The 23558-nt window shown below is 40.8% G+C and overlaps 1 protein-coding gene and 1 long non-coding RNA gene across 5 annotated transcripts in view; one reads left to right on the forward strand and one right to left on the reverse strand.

Annotated features, from left to right (window-relative positions):
• Positions 1 to 23558, forward strand: part of s100p (S100 calcium binding protein P) — a 267160-nt gene that overhangs the window by 220871 nt on the left and 22731 nt on the right. Inside the window, exon 1 of one of the 4 annotated variants that reach the window (XM_077203087.1) lies at positions 18381 to 18426. The exons of 1 other annotated variant lie outside the window; for it this stretch is intronic. In XM_077203087.1, the coding sequence (XP_077059202.1) occupies positions 18401 to 18426 (26 nt within the window). In that variant the 5' untranslated portion in view covers positions 18381 to 18400. Of the gene's footprint in view, positions 1 to 18380; positions 18427 to 23094; positions 23273 to 23558 lie in introns of those variants that run through there. 2 more of the 4 variants (XM_077203089.1, XM_077203091.1) reach the window with 2 other exon arrangements.
• The window catches only part of LOC143711521 (uncharacterized), a 110932-nt gene that overhangs the window by 51659 nt on the left and 35715 nt on the right, over positions 1 to 23558 (reverse strand). The window lies entirely within an intron of this gene.

Genomic DNA, 23558 nt, shown 5'->3' on the forward strand with positions numbered 1-23558 from the left:
CAATTCTTGCGCCACTCCTATTCAACCTGTACATGCTCCCAATGAGCCAAATAATGAGAAAGAACCAAATCGCTTACCATAGCTATGCAGACGACACACAGCTCTACTTATCCCTATCGCCTAACGATTACAGCCCCATTGACTCCCTTTGCCAATGCATTGATGAAGTAAACAATTGGATGTGCCAAAACTTTCTTCAGTTAAACAAAGACAAAACTGAAGTCATTGCGTTTGGAAACAAAGATGAAGTTCTCAAGGTGAACGCATACCTTCAGTCTAGGGGTCAAACAACTAAAAATCAAGTCAGGAATCTGGGTGTGTCTCTGGAGTCAGACCTTAGTTTCAGTAGTCATGTCAAAGCAATAACTAAATCAGCATATTATCACCTGAAAAATATTGCAAGAATTAGATGCTTTGTTTCCAGTCAAGACTTAGAAAAACTTGTGCATGCTTTCATCACCAGTAGGGTGGATTATTGTAATGGACTTCTCACTGGCCTTCCCAAAAAGACCATAAGACAGTTGCAGCTCATACAGAACGCTGCTGCTAGGATTCTGAGCAGAACCAGAAAATATGAACACATCACACAAGTCCTCAGGTCTTTACACTGGCTGCGAGTTACATTTAGGATTGATTTTAAAGTATTATTACTGGTATATAAATCATTCAATGGCCTAGGACCTAAATACATTGCAGATATGCTCAGTGAATATAAACCCAACAGATTACTCAGATCATTAGGATCACATCGGCTAGAAATACCAAGGGTTCACTCTAAGCACGGCGAGTCTGCTTTTAGCTACTATGCCAGTCGCAGCTGGAACCAGCTTCCAGAAGAGATCAGATGTGCTCCTACAGTAGTCACATTCAAATCCAGACTCAAAACACATCTGTTTAACTGTGCATTTACTGAATGAGCACTGTGCCACTGTTCGTCCGACTGTTTGCACTGTATTTTATTTTATGTTTTAATTATTCTGATTTCTGTATTTTATCTTTTATTCTAAACTGTTTTAATTATTCTGATTTCTTTTGATTATTTTAATTTCTTCAATGTAAAGCACTTTGAATTACCATTGTGTATGAAATGTGCTATATAAATAAACTTGCCTTGCCTTGCCTTGCCTTACTAAATGAATTGGTAGACGGGGCTAAAGAGGCATCTTTCATCGTCATATTGAGACAAAATCTGAGTCATTTTGGCAGCTTGATTTCAATTAAAGCTGTTTTTGGACTAACAAGGAAGTTTCTGAAACTTTCCGGATATTTTTTTAGAGTACACCAACCTCTTATATGCCAAAAGATCAAGGACAATTAGAATTCTCAATTCATGACCCCATTAAAGTCATTACAAGCCTGAAGTTTATCGCCCTGTCATGTTTTAAGTCTTCGACAAGTCTGCAGTAAGAGGCTCAATACTAACTGACCCTTAATGCATCGAAATTGAATATTTTGTGATATTCTATTCCCATCCTCTACTTTATGTTCACATTTTTGTTTGCAATATCCACTACTTGCCAGTCTTTGCTTCAACATAACTGTAATCCTTCATGGTCATGCTAATAAAGCTTACTTGATTTTTGTGTCTGATAAACAAAGGCAGAGCGAGAGAGGGAGAGAGAGTACTGAACGATACACAGATTGTAGTGAGAGAGGTTCCTTAGCAACCACAAGTTAAAACAAACCATAACACCACTCTGAGATGGTGTGATTGAATTCAGAGATAATCCCCACAACAGATCTTCACCCAACAGAACATGTTGTACGTGAACAGAAATGCAATGTGATATTAAAGGTAAATACTCCAAGATCTTTCAGTCAGATGTTTGCAGCACCGGGGGATAAAGTAAAAGCTGCATTTCATTTTGGCTTCCTCATAGGTGAGAAATTAATAATTAATTTGATGTTTGCACACCTACAATCTGGAGGCAACAAAGAGCGTTGTGTTGTGAAAGTCACAAACTAATAAAACTAAGGTTACATCTGATTAATCTACATTAAAAAAAAATGTATTCATTATACACAGTGTGCTTATACTGAGGAATTATAATTTATTATTGTATCAAAACAACCTGAAAATAAAAAAAACCATCAAAGGAGACATCAGGGAGATTTCATCAGTGAAAAGGAACACTCGGAGGTGTTCTTGAAGTTTGTTCTCAACTTAAACACCACTTTCTTTCAGAATTCCTAAATAATGTTCATCTTACATCTTACCAACATAATTCCAAAAGCAGGATGCATGGATGGATAGATGGATTTTTGAGCCAACTTAATACATTTAAGTTCCTGTGTCATTCTAACCAGACACGTCTTTAGCATACTGTGCTATTGCAGGCTAATATGACAGTTCAACTTAAATACACAATTTTTTGAGTGCCGAATCATTCATCATTATATGCAATATATACGATTTACAAACAAGAGACTGGTGTCATGACATGCATTAGTATAGTTATTACACAAGTGAAGCAACTAAACTCACACCATGACAATGGTTCAACATAACTGAACATTAAACATTAATTTTACCAACTGAAAAACACATGAAATAACACTAAAAGGGCCAGATTTACTAAAAGGGGCAAATCAGCGTAAACACCAGTAAGTCGACTAGTGCAAACTTTAGTAAATCACCTGGCATGATTAATTTAAAAACTCTCCTCCCATAAATTTTTCGTCTGAAAGGAAAACTTTCAAAATGCATATGTAATAATGTCAGCCGCAAAAACAACCCTGTCCACACATTTTCAGCACTATCATTTGAATAATTTATCAGCAAATCATAATTTGAGTAAAACTTTTTGATTGACAGACCTAAAATAAATGCAAACAGATAAGTTGCCATGTGGACCTGTGTGTGCGTGTGTGTGTGTGTGTGTGTGTGTGTGTGTGTGTGTGTGTGTGTGTGTGTGTTAGGGATGTGAATTTCTGCCAATAATGCCATTCGAAAATCGAGGAGCAAAAGTCGATTATCGTTCGAAAATCGAAAAAAAATCGAAGAAAAAAAACGTACACTCACAATGACAGAAAGGGAGGCCAATTTCATCTTTAGCGATTTGGCATCAAACAAACTGTTTATTAATTGAACAAGTAACATGTGTTCGTCGTTTTTTAAACATAGTTAACATAGAAGAAAAAAAACAATAAGCACGACAGTCCGTTTTTGCATCGCCAAACCAGATGCTCGTTAGATAAAAAAATAATGTCATAATAATTTTATGCGAACCTGCCTTGTTACTGCAATAGCCTACTTTTTAAACAAATTAGTTTCAATGAAAACGTCTCAGGTTACGACTGTAACCATAGTTCCCTGAGAAAGGGAACGAGACGATGCGTCAACGACGCTTTGGGAACGCTCCCAGCGTGAATGCGTCTGAAGCATCTATGTCAACTAGTCCAATGGAAGGAATGAATGTCACGGGCGGGTGACGTCATGACCAGGAAGTGATAAAAGAGCATCCGGTGCAAACCGGCATTAGCTTCAAAAATTGCCGAAGCAAGCCGATCACAGGGATGCAGGAAGTATGGCAGGGTGACGCATCGTCTCGTTCCCTTTCTCAGGGAACTATGGTTACAGTCGTAACCTGAGACGTTCCCTTTCGAGGGAACTCGCGATGCGTCAACGCCGCTTTGGGAACGAGAATACCCAAAACGCCAGACTTTCAAATGCCTGAGTGTCAGCCTGTTGTCACACTGCACCAAGCACCTGGGATCCTGGGGCAGCATCCAGGTCCAAGCTGTAAAACCTCATGAATGTGAGCGGTGAGGACCAGCCCGCCGCATCACAAACGTCTTGGAGAGAACTCCAGATAATACGCTTAGAAGCCATACTCCTAGTGGAATGAGCCCTGACCACCAAATGGTTGGCCAGAAGACTCACAAGCAAGAAGAATAGTCTCGACTATCTATATGCTCAATAGGTTGGATTTTCTAGACAGAGAAGTCCGATGAACATAAGTGTCCAGTGCTCGCACTGGCACAAGAGGTTCAGCTTTTCCTGGTCCGAAAAATGGGGGAGGACAGAAACCTGCAGCACAATAGGCCTCGGAATAATGGTAGGCACCTTTGGAACATATCCATGTTTCGGGTAAGATTGCCTTGGCCATCCCGGTGCACTCAAGGCAGGTGGGGACCGAAAGGGCCTGAAGGTCTGACTCTTATAGGGACGAAATAGCTAGCAGAAAATAGTCTTAAAAGAAAGGAACTTCTCTGAGACCAAAATTTAAGGGCTCGAAGGGAGCCCCAGATAGGCCTTCTAGAACTATTGCAAGGTCCCAAGCCAGCACCTTAGTGCAAGTTGCATGCCTCAAAGTGCCACGAAGGAAACGAGTGATCAGGGGGTCTCGACCCAAAAATGTACTACCCACCAGGGCGTGGAAAGCCGCAATGGCCGCCACACATATTATACCTTAAGCGTGGAAGGACATAGACCTGATACAAAGCGTTCTTGCAGAAACTCGAATACTGTGTTTACTGAACAGTTAACCGGATCCCACTGACGCTGGTAACACCAAGAAGTGAAAAACTCTCGAAATAGTGAATATAGTTTCCTCGTAGCGGGAGCTCTGGAGCTTAGAATGGTCTAAACAACCTCGGTTGAGAGACCACTCTCTATGAGTTGGGCCCCCTCAGAGGCCAAACCCACAGTTCCCAAATCCCCTGCCGGGGGTGCAATATTGCATCCCCTGCCTGAGACAGAAGGTCTCTCCTGATCGGGACCTCCAAGGGAGGTCCGTCGAGGAGAAAAATTAGGTCCGCAAACCAAATTCAGCTCGGCCAGGGTGGTGCTACTAAATAGGCTTATTCCATCCTGGCGGATTCACTCCAGAACTCCTGGGAGCAGAGCAACGGAGGGAAATGCGTACAGACGTAGCCTCGGCCACGTCTGCACCATAGCATCCAGCCCCGAGGGGACTGGTTGAGTGAGGGATAACCAGAGTGGACAGTGCGTCGTATGCTGAGACGAGAACAAATCCACTTCTGCCTGGCCGTAAAACTCCCATATTTGCTCCACCGCCTCGGGGTGGAGTCCCCTGGCCTCAGCCCCTGCCTCGACAGGGTGTCTGCTCCAATATTCTGGCCCCCCCTGGAATATACACTGCCCTCAGACAGCGTAATTTCTTGAGGGACCAAAATAAGAGGCCACCAACGTGTTGTCTGTGGGTCAAGAACCAGAGTTTCCTCCATATAACCAAGGCGCGGGGATACTGCCGCGTGATCTTGATCGTAAGGAGTGGGTTTCCCCTCAGGGAGAACCCTCTGGTCCTGAGCCACCTCTGTAAAGGTCTCACGTACAGCAGGTCAAAGGGTATCACATTGGACGCTGCTGCCCTGAGGCCTAACAGTCACTGTTCCTGAACAACACATGATGGCCCCTCAGGTCTGGGAGGAGATGTCTCAACGCATTGAAGACGACCATCATCTCTAGGCAATTCATGTGCCAAGAGAGATGATGACTCCTCCACAAGCCCTGAGCTGAGCGGCCTTCCAATACCGCTCCCCAGCCGGTGAGGGAAGCATCTGTCGAGATCACAACTCGATGGCAAAGAGCTCCCAACACCGGACCCTGGGTTAAGAACCAGTGTTTCCTCCATATAACCAAGGTGCGGAGACACCGCCGCGTGATCTTGATCATACGAAGTGGGTTTCCCCTCGGGGAGAACCCTCTGGTCCTGAGCCACCACTGTAAAGGTCTCATGTACAGCAGGCCAAAAGTTATCCCGTTGGACGCTGCTGTCACAAGACCCAACAGTCTCTCTAACTGTTTTACAGTGCGTGACTGGCCTAGCCTCAGCTCTTTTGTGGCTGTTAGGATAGCAGCTACACGAACGGGCGACAGAGTGGCCCGCATCGTCACTGAATCCCATACCACACCAAGGAAAGTGGTTCTCTGTACTGGAGAAAGCACACTCTTCTTGGCATTGAGCCTCAACCCCAACATCTGCATAGGAGCGAGAACGACACCTCGGTGCCGAACCGCTAACTGTTCTGATTCCGCTAGAATCAGCCAGTCATCTATGCAATTCAGAATGCATATGCACTGCAGCCTGGCGGGGCCAGAGCTGCGTCTACACGCTTCGTGAATGTGCGGGGTGATAGAGCTAGACCGAAAGGAAGTGCCTGATACTGGTGTTCTTTGCCCCAAAGAAAACCTCAGGAACCTCCTGTGCTGAGGGAGGATGGAGATATGGAAGTATGCGTCTGTTAGATCTATCGTGACAAACCAGTCCTCGGATCTGATTTGAGTCACGATCTGTTTGAGTGTCAGCATTTTGGACTTGAGTTCCAGCACCAAACACTCCAACAGACGAAGATCTAGTATGTGACGCAGCTCTCCATCCTTTTTTGGAACAATGAGATAACGACTGTAAAGACCCGACGCAATGTCGGGTGAGTACACCTGCTCTATAGCTTTCTTTGCTAACAGGGCCTTTACCTCTTGCTCCATTACCAGAGCCTGCTCGGAATGCACTAACGTGAGCAACACCCCTTTGTAGCCTGGAGGACGAGAACCAAATCTGCCTCTTACTACTAACTGCAGGACCCATAGAGATATATTTGGCAGTAGCTTCCGCGCTGCCAGAAAATCTACCAAGGGAACCAGCCCCTCGAGGCTGGCCTCTGGTGTAATAAAGACAGCCAGTTCGGGGACCTGAAGCATACTGGCAGGAACCACCCGAACTGACTGTTTTCGAACCCCCCTCAGAGGGCGCATTCCGACGCAATGTCGAGTTGACGCTGCGCCAGAAGCTCGCTGGAGACCGCTGCGCCCCGAAGCACCAAGGGTGGCGGGGTTGGCAGAACGGTCCCCTGAGGGCACCGAGATGGAAAGGGCACCGTATAATGAGGTGTACACCATTCCACCCCGGTTGGGGCTGCCCTCACCGGTCTGACGCCGGTGGCGCCAGACCTTTTCTTTTGAGCCGCAGCCTTCTCAGCGTGAAGAACGGTCCTCGGATCCGGCTTCTGCTTTGAAGGCTTTGGCTGCTGTGTTGTGTATGAGAAACTAGACGGCTGGAGCTGCTCACGCCCAGCAGCCCCAGGGAGTTGGACATAGCGAGGGAGAGATTATCTTGTATCTTTCTCTATGATTCCCATCAAATTGAGCCAGAGGTGTCTCTCAGTGACCACAAGGGCTGCCATGCCTGAGAGATAAATCTGTGGCCCGACGGAGTTCTCAAACCCCATCGGGCCAAACTCCCTCACTTCTGTCCAAATACCGCAGCAGGTCAGCCTGATATGCTTGTAGCACTGCTATGGTGTGCAAGCAGGCCCATGCTAGACCCACTGCCATATATGCTTTTCCCACTAGATTAAAAAATAGTTTTCTTTAATGGTTTAGTGAGAGAAGCCGACGCCTTCAGGTACGATACTGAACCGGGAGACAGATAGCTCGCAAGCGTCTGTTCTACCCGGGGTATTGCCCCATAGCCATACCCTCTTAACCCCCAAATATCTGAATATACATGAATGTGGGGGCTAAAAGACAAGAGGAGTAAGGCTTTTTCCATGATCTAGACAGCTCGCTGTGCAGATCGGGAAAAATGGAAGGCCCCGTGATGGAGGTGGAAAAATAGAGGGAAGGAAACTCGTTTAATTTATTTTATTTTTAGGACGAGTGCCCCCTTATTTCTGCTGGCCATAAATATTTAATTTATCTACAGCCTTAGTAAACACTTCCACCAGCTTATTATTTTTTATATATATTTTTTATATATATTCACTTTATTTTATATATAATATATAAACTATCATATATATATATATAGGCTATATATATTTCTCATACGCTGGGGAAAGAGATGGCAAATTCACTTCCCCCATGATTGTGTCACTTTCAATGCCCAGCACATCTACCTCCTCGGAGGTAGAGCACTGAAGCATTGATTTCTCTCTCTCCCCGGGCGGAAGAGACCGCAGCGCGGGCTTCCGAGACCGGCGAGAGAGCACTGGATCCCTCGTGGAAAGGGAGGAGATAAGATCCGCGGACCCGTCTCCAACCCCGTAAAGAGATCCTATTCGCGATCCACAGGAATGCATTCTCCGCGCTGCCTCGGCAGACGCGGGACCTGTCACCCTGAGAATTGCGAGCCCGGCCACTTTCCTCGAAAAGTGACAGGCGGGAGCGGAGCATGCGAAGCGAAAGCTTCTCACAATGTTGGCAATCAGCCCCCTCGGAGGCTGATACCGCATGCTCTACTCCCAAACACATCACACAAAGCTCGTGTGTGTCCCTACTCGTTAAATAGCGCGAGCAGGGAGAACACAGAGTTTGTGCAATTGTTTAGTTTCCATAAATATATATATCAGACAGACAACAGTAAATATAACAGACAGTTTGACACAGATCGCTTGCTGAGGCAACAGAAGCTAATGCCGGTTTGCACCGGATGCTCTTTTATCACTTCCTGGTCATGACGTCACCCGCCCGTGACATTTATTCCTTCCATTGGACTAGTTGACATAGATGCTTCAGACGCATTCACGCTGGGAGCGTTCCCAAAGCGTCGTTGACGCATCGCGAGTTCCGTCGAAAGGGAACTATTCGTGTGATGCCACTGCGCAATACACACACATTACCGCGGGATGGCGGGTGTTAATTTCATAAACTGTGGACAATGGTAGCTTATTTAATGTAGCCTATAAATTAACATGTTCAAAAAACGGATAATGTCATCATACTTGTAGTAGTGCTATCGTCGCGTAATAATCTGTTTGGTTGTAAAATGTATTACCTGAATGAAACGAACTCGAATGTATCGTCCTGTGGAATCATTCATTCACAGACAGCATACGAAGATGTTCAACTAATACATATCTTAATCGCTGGCAAAAATATGATGCATTTGCAGATTTGCTTTCACTAGACTAAACTGTAACTGTTAGGCCCACGGCCACTTCATCCAACACTCTTGATGTTCTTAAATCTTCCTGTTACGACTTCGAGTGTGAATTGAAAGCGCTTCAGAGGATTCAGTGCGTGCAGGAAACTGAACAGACCATTCAAACTGATTTGTGAACCGATTAAGACAGATCTGCCAACTTGTTTGATGAAGTCTTTGAACAGAATCGACTCAAAAGAGTGATTCATTTGTGAATTGAGCAATTGCTCATGCCCATAAAAAAGATGCAGCGCGCTTGGAATAAACTATGCATTTAACAGCATGTATTGCATAAATAAAGTAACGAGAGGAACGTCGCCCCAACGCAAGGAAGTAAATGTAGCCTACTTTGTAGACGGTTACTACCATAGACAGTAAAGGTTACTACCCACCTCTGTTGGGCGCAGAGTTAACGGTCACGGTGCTCTTCTTCTGTTGTTTGGTTGCACTATGTATAAAACACTGGCATCCTATCGCGCAGTAGGGGGTTTCATTCATGTTAGTGACACCTTGTGTCCCCGACAGGAAAATACCCTGCTGCGCGATCTGTGACAGTTGGCGCGCCGTCAATTATGACACATTGGAATTGCGCAAAAATATAACGATATTCGAAAAATTAATTTTATGATCGAATTTCGAACGCAGTTCGACTATTCAACTATTCGAAAATCGCGACTCATCCCTAGTGTGTGTGTGTACTTGTCTACCTATCTAACAGGGGACCTTGGTGTCATTACACACTCACCAACAGGGGACCGCCGAGCCATGTGGGGACATTTTCAAGTCCCCTGTTGGTCATGCTTTAAAACATGTTAAAATCAAGTAAAAAACGCTTTGGAGAAGTTTGTACATTTTTGACCGAGTGGGGACCTGCAGGTGTATGTGTGCTTAAGTCCATACTCAGCAGTGCCACTGTAGCCTGGAGCAGGAACTGCAATGGCCCATTAACACACATCATTCACTCTTCTGAGGCTCTGAGACTGTAGCTGTTTAACAGGCTGTTTAGTTAAGAAACATTCAAGTCTTTTCAAACATCCCCAAACATATATATATGTATATTTTTTCATAATAATTTCAAGTATGCATTTGTTTTTTAAATGCCAAGAGGGGATCTGGAACTCTGACCGATGTCTAACTATCCAACAGGGGACTTCCATAGCCTGCAATGGAACTGTGTATGTGTGTGAACAGTGAAGTGAACTGGTGGTGAAGTCTGTCTTCATTATGTAACTTTATATATATATATATAATGTTCACATCAGAGATCCCAGTTCAGTTCAAAAGCAGAGACGAGAAGACGCCTCTTATCATTCATATTATTATTTTTCTTGTGTGTGTGTGTGTGTGTGTGTGTGTGTGTGTGTGTGTGTGTGTGTGTGTGTGTGTGTGTGTGTGTGTGTGTGTGTTGGTAAACCCAATATTATGAGGACAAAATGTCCACACAAAGATGGCAATATCCAAAATCCTTGTGGGGATGTTTTTCGGTCCCCATGAGGAAAACAGATTCAAAAACATACTGTTTACAGAAGTGATGTTTTTTGAAAATGTAAACATGCGGAAAGGTTTCTGTGATAGGTTTAGGGGTAGGGTTAGTGTAAGGGGATAGAATATACAGTTTGTACAGTATAAAAATCCTTAAGTCTATGGAAAGTCCCCATAAAACATGAAAAAACAACGTGTGTGTGTGTTACATCAGGAGAAGTAGGTCACCCCCACAGACGGAAAATTATGCAATGCAGTAAGAATGTGCCTTTAGCTGAAAGGGAGCTGTGAGAGAAATAGTGGCTCTCACATTAATAACAGAGGGAAGGATAACAACTGATCCGGCAAGCTAATAGATGACAAAGACAAGCTGGGCAGCTCCATTCATATATCACGCAATCGACCAAATCTGCCTATGCCATTAAAATACTATCAGTATTATGTGAGAATTTGTGTAAATGGACATGCAGGTTTGCGAAGATCAAAGTGAGGCGTTGACATTAAATGCAAGGCAGTATTTTGTAGATGACTGTGTTTTCACAATTTTGGCTGGAGAACCACAAAGGCAGCTGAAGTGGGTCTCTGCACCATTCCCATGGCAACTGATCACATGGCTTCTGGGAAAAACCAACGAGGACTGTGTGTTGTTTCATTATGATATGATGTGGTGTTTTTCTTTCTCTCCTCCTCGCCTCATACATGCTCAGTGTGCAGGGATGAGAGACCCAATCCTTGCCGACCCGCAGTAATTGAGAATGTCATGGGCTTTTACCGGAATTGGGGAATGAAGATGTAGTATTGCTGATTAAAGTTATTTATGTGACATGAAAGCTGCATGTAATAATGAATAAGTGGATGGTTAGAACAGTGCTGACCGTTTCAAAGTAAGAACAACAGATTAGAGTTTAATTGAGAAGGACCCTTGAGAGTAGAAAATAAACAGCTGTCTTGACAGCACACCAATTTACATCTAGTTAACAAGTCACTCTCTAACGTTGTGTTTGTGATAACAGTGAGCAGGTTATTTTGGTGCAATTACATAATATGTCTTACATTGTAAATAATACTTTGTGCCCACTGATGGCGTTGTTTATTTGCACATGCTGTCTGCATTGTTTTGATGCCCAGTTCACTAAAGGAATTATGCAAATTTGCTAACGCTGTTAACAACCCTAAAAATATTGGTAAGATTAATTATTGTGGTATTCTTGAAGCAGCAGCAGATTCCTGCAATTTGGCGTAGTTTACTGGGGCTGTACCATAAAGGTGAGGGCACATTTACTGTTGCTCAGCAAAATTTTGGAGGCAAAATTGTTCCCCATGAAGATTTCGCTCGAGTTCATGTTGGTTACACAAACCCCTTGACCAACAGAAAGCTGTTTGGTTTAGAAATGACTTCTGTGTGAGCTGTGCTTTAAACATCTCAACGTTATTGACAATGGACTCCAGATGCTTGAAGTGGGTCTTTAAAATAAGTTTACATTACGCAAGCATGGAATACCGAAAATGCGCTTGACTATACTGCGTGTGTGTATATATGCATAGACTACATGCCCATAAATCATACGATAAGTGACTGCTGCCACGACTGCTGAAAAGTAACACATTTCAAATTAATTGCGGCAGGTAAATACCATGAATTTTGTGTACGCGTAATCTTCAAGAAGTCAAATTTACAAAGAAAGGAGACATGTTTGTGCTGAAAGGAATGACAATGGCTATGAAATTATCATCGATTAACACTATTTCAGCACATTTTTGTTAAACTTGATTAAGTGTTGTTGGTAAATAAATAAAATCCATGTTTTGTTTTTTTTTCGCTAAAATTCGATGTAATCTGAGTACTCCGTGATTAAACCATTGAATATTTAACAGTGATTTTGTTGTTATAATCTTGCTGGATGTCCTTAAGATAAATTTTAGATACACCATTTGCATTACTGTCATTTTGAAATCAAAACAATGAATCATGTGTCTGAATTGTAAGTGTTTGCATACTTGCATATTAACTGTAATTCTGTTGAACTGCAAAAAATATGGCATTGATGATTCAGTCGTGCAGAAAATTGTATAGAGGATGATAACATCTGCCTGTAACTGAGTGTTTGGCTTTACTTCTTGCCAGTTTGTTTCACAGAAGACCACCAGGAAATGTCCCAAACAAGGCACATTTATAACTATTGCAGTACGATTACTGGAAAAGGTAAACTGTGTGTGCATTTTTTTGTAATAGATGAATAGTTGTTTTTATTAGACCCATAAGATTAATAAAAAATTCTGCAACAATGAAGTCATTTCAAGAGATTTCCCCAACACTCCCCCGTCTGTCATTGGCTGACCATATATGCCCAAATTCACACCATTGGTTGAGCCAATGTTGGCGTGTCAGGCTGGTCGGAATGTTAAAACAGCAAGAGCCACAGTGTTACATGATTTAACATGGTTGGCTAACTTATACTGTAGTTTTAATAACATAAAAAAATACACACTGTTAAGCTTTATAAGACAGAGCCACTTTGGGTCTATGATTGAGTCGATACTCACTTCTCTCTTCAGGTTCTCCTTGAATCTGTGTCATGCAGTCTGACATGTAACAGCAGATACATACTGTATACATGCAGCATCGTCTTTATGCCACAGAGCTCCAAACTGCAGTTTTCATTACCGCAGGATACTACACACACATCTACGCTGAGACACTGTGCCCCAATAGGTTTGCTTTGATAACAGCAAGGGCTTGACTTAGTTGCCATGCCAACAGGACAGAACAAAGACAGTAGCCATAATGATAGCAGCAATAGGAGATATGAGAATCACAGCTTCATGCATTTATATTCATTGCCGTGATACAAATTAAGCACATAAAACCTCATTTTCTGGGTTATACAAAGTCTTTTTTGGTATTAGTGATAATGAATATTTAGATAATGATAATGAATTTACCATCAATAACCTGATATGCTATGTGCATTTAATACAACATTTTTGTTGTTTTTTCCATCCTTAAAGAATTAAGTTACCAATTTTCATCACTCTTTGATGTGTGGTTATTATTACTATTATTACACATACTTAGATGGAATTGAACAAACCCTTAAGTATTAAACATCAGTGAGGATGTGGATTGAAAAGTAGATGCATGCTTTTATTTTTACAAGCGATCAGACTTGTAGACGATAAAAACTAGTGCTGTCAAATTGATTAATTGCGACTAATCGCTTCTAGCCTTTTCTAGGCACCACAACCAGAGAAGCAACTACCATGCAAAATATCCTAGCAACATGAAACTAAAAATCTCAGAACATTTGTAAACATCTGCATTTATTTCTAGAAAAGTTTAATTTAGACTTGGCTAATATTCTGGCAAGGTTCTCTCAAAGTTATAAACAAATGTTCTTCCAGTAACAATAATAGAACATTCATTCTGTTATCTAGAAACCAAAAACCACCCCGAACACCCTAGCAATCAACTAAATGTCCAAGCAACCACCAAAAAATCATATCAGAGACCTGCCTAGAGCGATAATGTCTGAGGCAGTGTGTCCACCTAAGTGTTTTTTTCCTGAGGCTGGCGTATTTTTCCAAATGTGTTCAATGGGAGCGCCGCCTTTTTAAGACGAGGTGCTGAGCGTCTATTTTACCCAGCCGTCCAATCACAGTGGAGCAAGGGTGGGACAATTACCACACTGACCAACCCTCACATCCTGCTTGTACAACATTTACAGACTACTACAAGCACATCTCTTCATCCAAAACTAGTGCCAGAGCAAGTACGTTACATTCTGTCTATATTTTTATATTCAGAAACAAACTATTTGCAAAATCAGATACTAGTAACAGTTCCGTGGATATTCGGTATCATAGTTCATAATAGAACATAGCACCAAATAAAAATGATGCACTCCCGAAGCGCTTTCAAGTGCCCGCAGCAAGGTGTTTTCAGAAGAGCGTTAGCGTTTTCAACTGGCTAAAAATGCTTTGGAGGACATACGGCCTAAATGCCATAGCTACCACTCAGTACACCCTAGCAACTGCCCAACATATAATCAGAATGCCCTAGCAACCACCCAACATCATACACTGTAAAAAAAAAGTTGCTGCCTAAAATTTTTAAGTACAACTAACTTTGATTTTAAAGTCATTTCAACTTAAATTACATTAAACTGACTAAAAAGAAAATCTTGTATAACGTATAAAAAAGTAGTAAAAATTGCTGAACTTATTTTGATGAGTTAAAGCAATGTAGAAGCATGTTGTCATAACTTAATCATATAATTTTAACAGTGTATCAGCGACCACCCAGAACACCCTTGAGACCATATCTTAAAAATGTCCTAGCTACTACCAAGAAAACCCCAGCAACCATCTAGCAACTTTCCTTGACTGCCCTAGCAACCACCCATACATCATATCAGTGACCGCTCAGAACACCCTAGCAACAATCTAGATACCACATCACAATATCAATACCCTAAATACCACTCAGAACACTCTAACAACTGCCTAGAAACTTACCAGAATGCCCTAGTAACACCTTAGTGACATAATATCTTAACAATGCCCTAGCTGTCACCCAGAACAACCAACAACTAGTATGCCTTAGCAATTACCCAAACATAATATCAGTTATTTTCCACAGGCAAGCACTCCATATAGTTGTTATTGTTATGCTGCAACTACATATCTATAGTAGTTGCTATTCTCTCCTTGGACTATTGCCACTTTAATTCGATGTGTGGCAGCTCTCGCATTCTCTTCTCTATGACCCCTTTCTTGATGACACATTAGCACAGCCGAATCCACATGATCCAGCTTTACATTCACCTGCCTGTGATCAGCACAGTTTCACTCTGATAGTTCATTAATACTAGCATGATCGGGCACACGGCAACAGGATGCGATCGGATCCCTTAGGTGTGATAGGATGAGATCATATCCATGTCGGCTCAAATGGACTGAGTTCAGATTGCGCTATAAAGCCTTTGCATGTGTCAAATCAGCTGTCTATTTTTAGCTGCTCTTTGTGGTTGGGAGTCTGGTGGGATTTGTAGATAGTGGCACTCTCCTAGTCTAGGCTGGAAGACTGCAGGCAGGATGAGTAAAGACAGAACTAAACGGATTGATCCTATCTTCCCCACCCCCACTCCATCTCTTCCTACAACATAGTCCCTGTTCCTTTCAGTCTGGAACGATTGATTAATCCCTTCGATTAAAGACCCCCACGGAGCTCCATTATCTGTAGCAGGTACGATTTCAGCACATCGCGAGGATTTTGTAGATTGCACCAATTAAACAACACACCCTAGAGATTTATCGCTCGTTCTCTTGGGTACACCATGTGGCCAGTACAATGTTATTTATTCTAAGTGAATGTGTAATATAAGTAGCAGGTTAGGAAGGCTACCCCCTCCTGATGTAGCAGGCAGACAACTGGACCTGATTGAGTCAGTCATATAGATTGAAAAAGACTCCCATTGCGAAACAAAGCGGCCGCCCAAAATATATACTAAATTCAATATATACAATTTCCAGGTCAACTTTAGTGTATTTTGTTCTTCAAATCACAAAGCTAGAAAAAAAGCACGTTACAGATGGTTTAAAGACATGATTCAAATATTGTGATGTTTCACAATCAAAGAGATTCGACTGTTTTTTTGGTTATTTTTTTTTTTTTTTTTTTTACTATATTTGATGACTGTATAACTATTTTGCTTAAATAACCCATTTTTCAAAAGCTTTGCTCCCTTTCAGTGTTAGAACTAGCAGTATCAATCTTAAATTTGTAGCTTTTTAAAAACTGCAAGGCCAATGTCAAGGGAACATGGAGATAAATAAAGACAGACAGAGGAAGAAAGAGAATGTAAACATGAACTTCAATAGGTTTCTGTGTGAACAGAGCCACCCAGTGGCTGAATGTATATGTACATTCTGTACACATATTCTGTATTCAGTGACCAAACAAAGCCACAGTATCTATACTTCAGGAAAATCACTGGTCTCAATCTAATACTGGCAATGACACAATGAAATGCACATAAAAAGAAGCTTCTCTTAAAGGGATAGTTCACCTAAAAAAAAAATTTTTCATTTACTCACCCTCATGTCATTTTTCACATTTCTTTCTGTGTAACACAAAAGAATATGTCAAGGAAAGTCAGACAGGTTTGAAACAACACAATGGTGAAGAAAATAATGACAATTTTCAATTTTGGGTGGATGGTCCCGTTAATGAAGCATTTATTACTATTAGTAGCAACACCCTGGAGAACATAATATCTGAACAATACCCAACTATAACCAGAACCCCTTAGCAACCTAACAACTAATCTGACTGCCCTAGCAACACCCAAGATCTTAGCAATGCCCTATTATCCCCCCCAAAAAAACTGAGCAAAAATGCCCAGAACACCCTATAGTAACACACTAGAGACACTAATATCTTAACAATGCCCTAGCTGATATGATCCCATGGATCATATCAGCTACTACCCACAATGCCAGAACTCACAAACAACCAATCAGAATGCCTAACATACTATCAGTGATTTTGCACAGGCACATTATTAGCACATTATTAAAGGTACAATATGTAGGATTTTTGCAGTACAATATCCAAAAACCACTAGGCCAATGTTATATATTTTGTTTAGTTGATTACTTACAATATCCCAAACGTTTCAAACAATTTGTAAATCGTGAGAAAATTGCAATTTTAACCAAGGAAACGAGACGTGTGAGCAGGGGTGAGGAGTCGCCAGTCAATGACGTCATATCCGTGTTACCCTCGGTTTCCGCCAGGTTTGACCTCGTACTGCCATAGTAACCATGGCGACAGACGTTGACAACTGGCCCGTTATCCCGAGCAGGACGCTCACGCTGTTGTTGTTTTGTTCAAACATTTTGGACCATGGCAAGCAGACTTTGAGACAAAAAGAGGACTAAAACGAAGATCAACATCTTCCGAAATGCCGAGAGCTCCACGTCTGCGACTAACTTCGACTTGACAGAGACGCGAGTGTTGCATGTACTTTTAGACAGGTGAGCAAAAAACAAATGTTATCAATGTTAATCAATGTTATTTAGTTGAACACGATGAAATGTTAGAATATGATCTGTATGTTATTCTAATGTTGATCTAGCTTAACGTACTTAGTCTCATACAGCCCACACACAACCTAACTAACAACATTCAACACACTCAAATGCCGTTTAGTGTGATAGTGTAACTGTTAGAGCAAGTGAAACAGCGCTGCGTTACCACAAGTTTGATTCGTCTAATAAACTGACCTGTGTGAGTATTAATTCAGCACTTGCGTGTATCTCGGTAGAATGAAATGTCCTTATTCTTTTAAATCCGTGGGACTTGCGTTGCGTGTGGCGCTGGTAACTTATACGTCTAGCAATCGCGCCCTGCTTCACACCACAGTCGTGTTAAAAACATTAATGTATTCACTCATCCATAAAAGATCCATCAGCTTGACGACAAGATCCATAATTCAGCTTAATGTGGAATATACGTCATCAGTATACGCCTTTGTTATTGTAAGAGGTTAGTGACCCCTGGTGGTGAAAAATCCTTGCATATTGTACCTTTAACATATGTATTAGTATTGTGTTAATATTTCTCAGGAAAATTACCAAAACTATCCTTCTTCTATTTAACTGAACTTTACTTAGATTGGATTTCTGTACAGTTCACATATACATTCCACAAACACTCTAGTTTATAATTCATCCCATTTCTATGTTCAATCATTCACGTGGCAGTCCTTGGAAATGAGGGGAAAACACAAAATCACCTATCCAGACATCTAGGCCAAATGTAAGGATTTGATCCCTGTGAAGAAGTCCCTGTGCAGACGTGTATTTTTGTTGTTTGAGACTATTGTTCAGAAGAAGTCTGTGGCTCCCAGAGCTGCCGCCCTCACTCTATCAGAACTGACGGAAGTGTTACGTACTTCCTTCAATTCTTTCCTTTCGGGACTAACACAAAGTGCTCCGTCTGAGAACAACACCGCACTGTATAAAGACACATGAAAAGACCTATGAGAGAACAGGGGTAAGGTGATTTTTCCCATTCAGTTTTTTCCTCTTTCACTCACTGTCTCTAAAAGTAACTCGCATTTTCCACAGTTTTTTTTTCTTTCAATATTTGATTTGTCACTTTTTTATCTTATGATGCTTTGAATTTTCAAGTCCATCCAGAGGTTATTGCAAGTTGATAGATCATTTCAAGAGCTCGCCCTTACATATAATCAGATATAGGAAAAAGTATGCATATATGGGATGCTGACGGAGGGGAGGGCTCCAAGCTTGGAATTTGGCCCGAACCCAGAGTACTCCCCCCGTCTCTGGTTGGGATAGGAAATATTAGGGATGCTGGAAACTAGAGGTAGGTTGGCTGTGTATATATGCCTCCTCTCGTGCTAATAAAGGTTAATTATATTTACGTGCTCCTCCCAAAATATTTTTAATAAAACAATTTATATTTAAGTTAATTTGGCTAAATTGAGATATTGGTGATGTAAGAATGACTCAAAAACATGAATACAAAATAAATCAATAAATCAATAATTTAATAAATCACTGTTTTTAACCACTACAGTCCATCACGGGTTCATGACATGAGAGATGTTTGTGACAGTATGTGCAACTTTAGTGCAAGTCTCTAACACTAGATGGCAGGCTAGTTCAGCAATCCTGACGATTTCTTCAGTGTATGGGTAAAAAACATGATTATTCTGCCTAAATTATCTCCATAAATAATAGTTTATCAACAAAAATACTATGAAAAAATACATAAGCAACTCTGACTCTGCCAGAAAATAAATACTTCATATGAATGAAAATGAATGTATTTTAATATCTCCATAACCTCTTAGTGTCAGGGTTCTGTCACTTCCGTCTAGTCTATTTCTTGGTTTTGTGACAGAGTCCTGACACTCCTGTTTTGTCTTGTACTGTGTAGCACACAGCTGTTTTACACTAGCTGTGTACTTTCATGTTGTCATGTTTGGTGTGAACACGTGGCTTATGAGTGTTCTCGTTGTGTTCATTTTGTGTGAGCACATGACTTGTGATTTGTTTTGCTGGGCATGTGCTTGTGTTTTTGTCATGTTTGGTGTGAGCACATGGCTTGTCATGTATGTTTCCTTGTGCCATGTGCTCTCCTGTCATTGTCTAGCCCCTCCCATCTTGTTACCTGATTATTGATTCATTTGCCCCACCTGTCCTCCCTCGTTACCCTCTTTTGTTTGCTTCCCTATTTATTCTCCTTGTGTTTTCTGTCCTGTGCTGGTTCGTTGTCTAAGGTATCCTTATGTTTTTGTTCCTGTCAAGTCCAGTTGGAAGTCTAGCTGCCTGTCTTGTTTCCCCCATGGGGTAGTTTTTGTTTAATTTTTTTACTTAATAAATACCCACTGTCCTACACGTGATTCCTCGCTCCTGTCACTTACCCAAACCCAGACACTTATGGCGCTTTTCCATTACCAGTACCAACTCGACTCGCCTCGTCTCGTCTCGGCTCGCTTTTCGCTCCGTTTTCCATTGCAGATAGTACCTCCCCAATAGTACCTGGTCGTCATAGCGACGCCGCAGGAAACTGCCGTGACAACGCGACACACACCCGCTATCCACACACAGGACAATGGAGGAAATCGACTGTCTGTTTTTGATCCTCGGTATGTGGCTGTTTCTCACACGGCGTATTCTTCCGAGTTGCCATGGGTAAAGTTATATCTATTTAAAAATCGCGCAATCTCTGGCCAAACTATTTAAAAATGGCGGGGTTATTCAGGATACTCCGTGCAATGATGACGCAGTGAATAGTGACGATTCTCTCAGACCAATCAGCAGTCGGCCGTGTTTACACGTCACATTTTAGTATCGCCTCAGCTCGCTGAGAACCTCGCCGGAGGTGATACGAAAAAAAAAAGTACCCGAAAGCAGGTACAGGTACAACTTTTACGCAGTGTAAAAACAAACAAAGGCGAGTCTAGTCGAGGCGAGCTGAGGCGAGCTGGTACTGTGTAGTGGAAATGCGCCATTAGTGTTTTACTTTCAGCCTTTTTTATTTCCCTCCAATTGGTGAAATATATAAAACTTTATCATAATTCTAGTTTTATATAGTTACAGTTTCATGTTTTTTTTATGTAAAAGGTGATGTAAACGTCAATTTGAAACAACCTGTCAATCGCATGAGTTCACAGCAATAGCAAACAACAACGATACATCAAATCATGTCCCGTCCTACATTTTTGTTCTTGTTTGACAAGCCCTTTCACTCGGATATAAATCAAAATAGGGAAGAAAAGTCTTTCACAACTTCCATTTCATTCTGACTTTAATCATCAGTAACAACAAACAGGATGAAGCAAAAAAGTAAAACTATAGATTTGAGACAATTAAGTAAGAAAATCCTAACATCTGACCTAGAGGACAACTTCATGAACAAATTCAGAATACTTAAGTTAAAGTACATGTATATTGACAAGCATTTTATGATTTAAAATAACTGTTTTCTATTTTCCAATGTAATTTATACTGGTTATCGCATAGCTGAATTATTCCAGTCTTCAGTGTCACACGATCCTACAGAAATAATTATGATATTATGCTGATTTTCTGATCAAGAAACATTTATTATTATTATTATCTTATTGTTGAAAACGTTGTTCTGATTAATGTTTTTTTTCTGCAAACAATGATACTTTTTTTCAGGATTCTTTAATGAATTAAAAGTTAAAAAGAATAGCATTTATTTTAAATGTGTGTTTTATTATTATCACTTTTGATCAAGTGAAGTCCTTGTGAATAAAATTATTATACTTTAATTTAAGGCGTCCTTATTACAGTGTAATTATCTATTTAAGTACTGAGTAATTAACTACATAAACTTACTATAGTGTTAGGGTTGAGATAAGGCTTTGGTTTAGTTGCATTTAATTATGCATACTTATAGTTATTACTATAGTAAATACATGTAACCTGTAGCAAGGGCACTAACATAAAGTGTTAACTTAATTTCTTTTAGGAAAAAAAAAATCTTAATGACCACAAATTTTTGAATGGTAGTGTACTAATTCCATTTTTTCCTTGATAGACCTTGAAGTACCATGTCAATACTATAGTATTTGAATATGGAAATCATTCAGTACCATGGTATTATAAATCACAAAATCATATTCTTGCCATCTAATGCATGGTATCACCATGCAAGGGATATTACAGTATTTCACAATTGCTAAAACACTAAACCCCATTCTCTGAACCCAATGCTCAGTGGCCTAAACCCATTTGTCGAATCAGTCACTCTGTAGGCAAAACCTTAAACAAGTTCAGGTAGTTAAGACACTGTATGCAAATCTCATCCACTCTTTTTGCAAAACTCTAAACACATTCTCACTCACTAAAACACATTTTGCACGGTGTTGCAAAATGGTAAATACATGTGTCAAAAGTAAAACACAACTACAACACTGCTGTCATCGTTTACACACAACAACTCAAAATTGTTCAAACTCCTTTCTAATGATGTGATCAAATCAGTTGTCTAATATAAGGCAGTTCAGAGTACACAGGTAGCCCAGGTACGTTGAATGTTGATACCAACAATGGATGGAAACAATGTGAGAGGCAGAGGAGGAATAGTTTGTGTAAGAGGTGGTGGACGAGGAGGAAGAGTACAAGGACAATGAAGAGCAAGACCAAGAATAGTAATTTCAGATCAAATTCGGGCAACTGTTATAGACCATGTTCTTGTTCATGGAATGACAATGAAGGAAGCAGGACAACCCAATTTGAGCAGATTCTCTGTGGCCACCAGGACATTCAGAGAAGAGAACAGGTAAATGTATAGTTTTTCTAATTTGTGCGACTGAAAGTTTACTGTATACATTTGATACAGTACATCAGTTTATCAATAGAAAGGGGACTGGGGAAAAAAGAAAAAAAGATTTATAATACATTTTACATATGAATGTGATGTCCATTACTATTGTTACTGTATGTATACATTTGTAAGAGCATTTTCCTTTTTGTAGAATTGCAAGGAAGGACTCCTTTATTCTCCCAACAGCAAGAGGCTCTCATTGACTTTGATTTTGCAATTGCAATATTTTGTGTAATACACTTTTCATTAGAGTTGTCTTTAGGCTTACTTTATTTTTATGCTGAAAATACAGGCATTCAATACTGTATTACTTGCAGTACTTACAGTATGCAATATATTTGCTGTACTGAGTTGTGAATTATTTACTTTTATTTATGGCAAAATGATATTCTAAATGCAATAAAAAAATATCTGTAACTACATGCCCTGTACGCTGTGTTCTAAATTTTTTGATATAGTGTCTAATGAATGTTGATGAGTGTTTTTATATTGACTGGCTGTGTTAATGTTTTGAAAGCATTGTTTGATTTTGAGCACATATCAAATGGTTTTTATGCAAGTGTTTGATTTTGCCAGAAGAGTCAGGGGTTTTGTGAATGTAGTTTAAAGACTGGGGTTTGTGTTTAAAGTTTTGAGAATATGGGTGAAGGTTTCAAGAAATGTGTCTTAGCAATTGTGAAAAACTGTATAATCTTCTTTTAGATGTTTACTTTCAAGACAACTACTTGTTGTTTGGTCATCAGTGTACTATGTTCACATACAGACATTAGTTGAGAGAGCAAGTGATTCTATTGTGCCTGTCACTCTTGTAGCACCAGCAGCTATCTGAAACATTTTGAGCACAGAGGCTTACACTCAGGGTTAGCACGTCTCTCTCACTAATAATGCTCCTCACAAACGGGTTTAACCAATAGAACACCTGCAGAAAAGTTTAAACTGCCACCGACAGACACAATCGCCTGCTGGGAATAGGATTATCGGCCAGGTAATCCAGAAAGAACAAAGACACCTGAAGGTAAACACAATTTATGTTTGTCAAACGCTTAAAGGAGTTCGGTTTGATTCATGATGCCAGTGCTTTATCTAGGATAAGTTTGACTTTTGATTTTCTTTAACATCTCTAAGCGGATTTGTTTTAGTTTTAGTTTTAGAGAGAGAGAGAGAGAGAGAGAGAGAGAGAGAGAGAGAGAGAGAGAGAGAGAGAGAGAGAGAGAGAGAGAGAGAGAGAGAGAGAGAGAGAGAGAGAGAGAGAGAGAGAGAGAGAGAGAGAGAGAGAGAGAGAGAGAGAGAGAGAGAGAGAG

This window comes from Siphateles boraxobius, unplaced genomic scaffold, assembly GCF_051911475.1.
Source record: "Siphateles boraxobius isolate OS27281-9 unplaced genomic scaffold, OSU_SipBor_1 5, whole genome shotgun sequence".
NCBI classification, from domain to species: domain Eukaryota; kingdom Metazoa; phylum Chordata; class Actinopteri; order Cypriniformes; family Leuciscidae; genus Siphateles; species Siphateles boraxobius.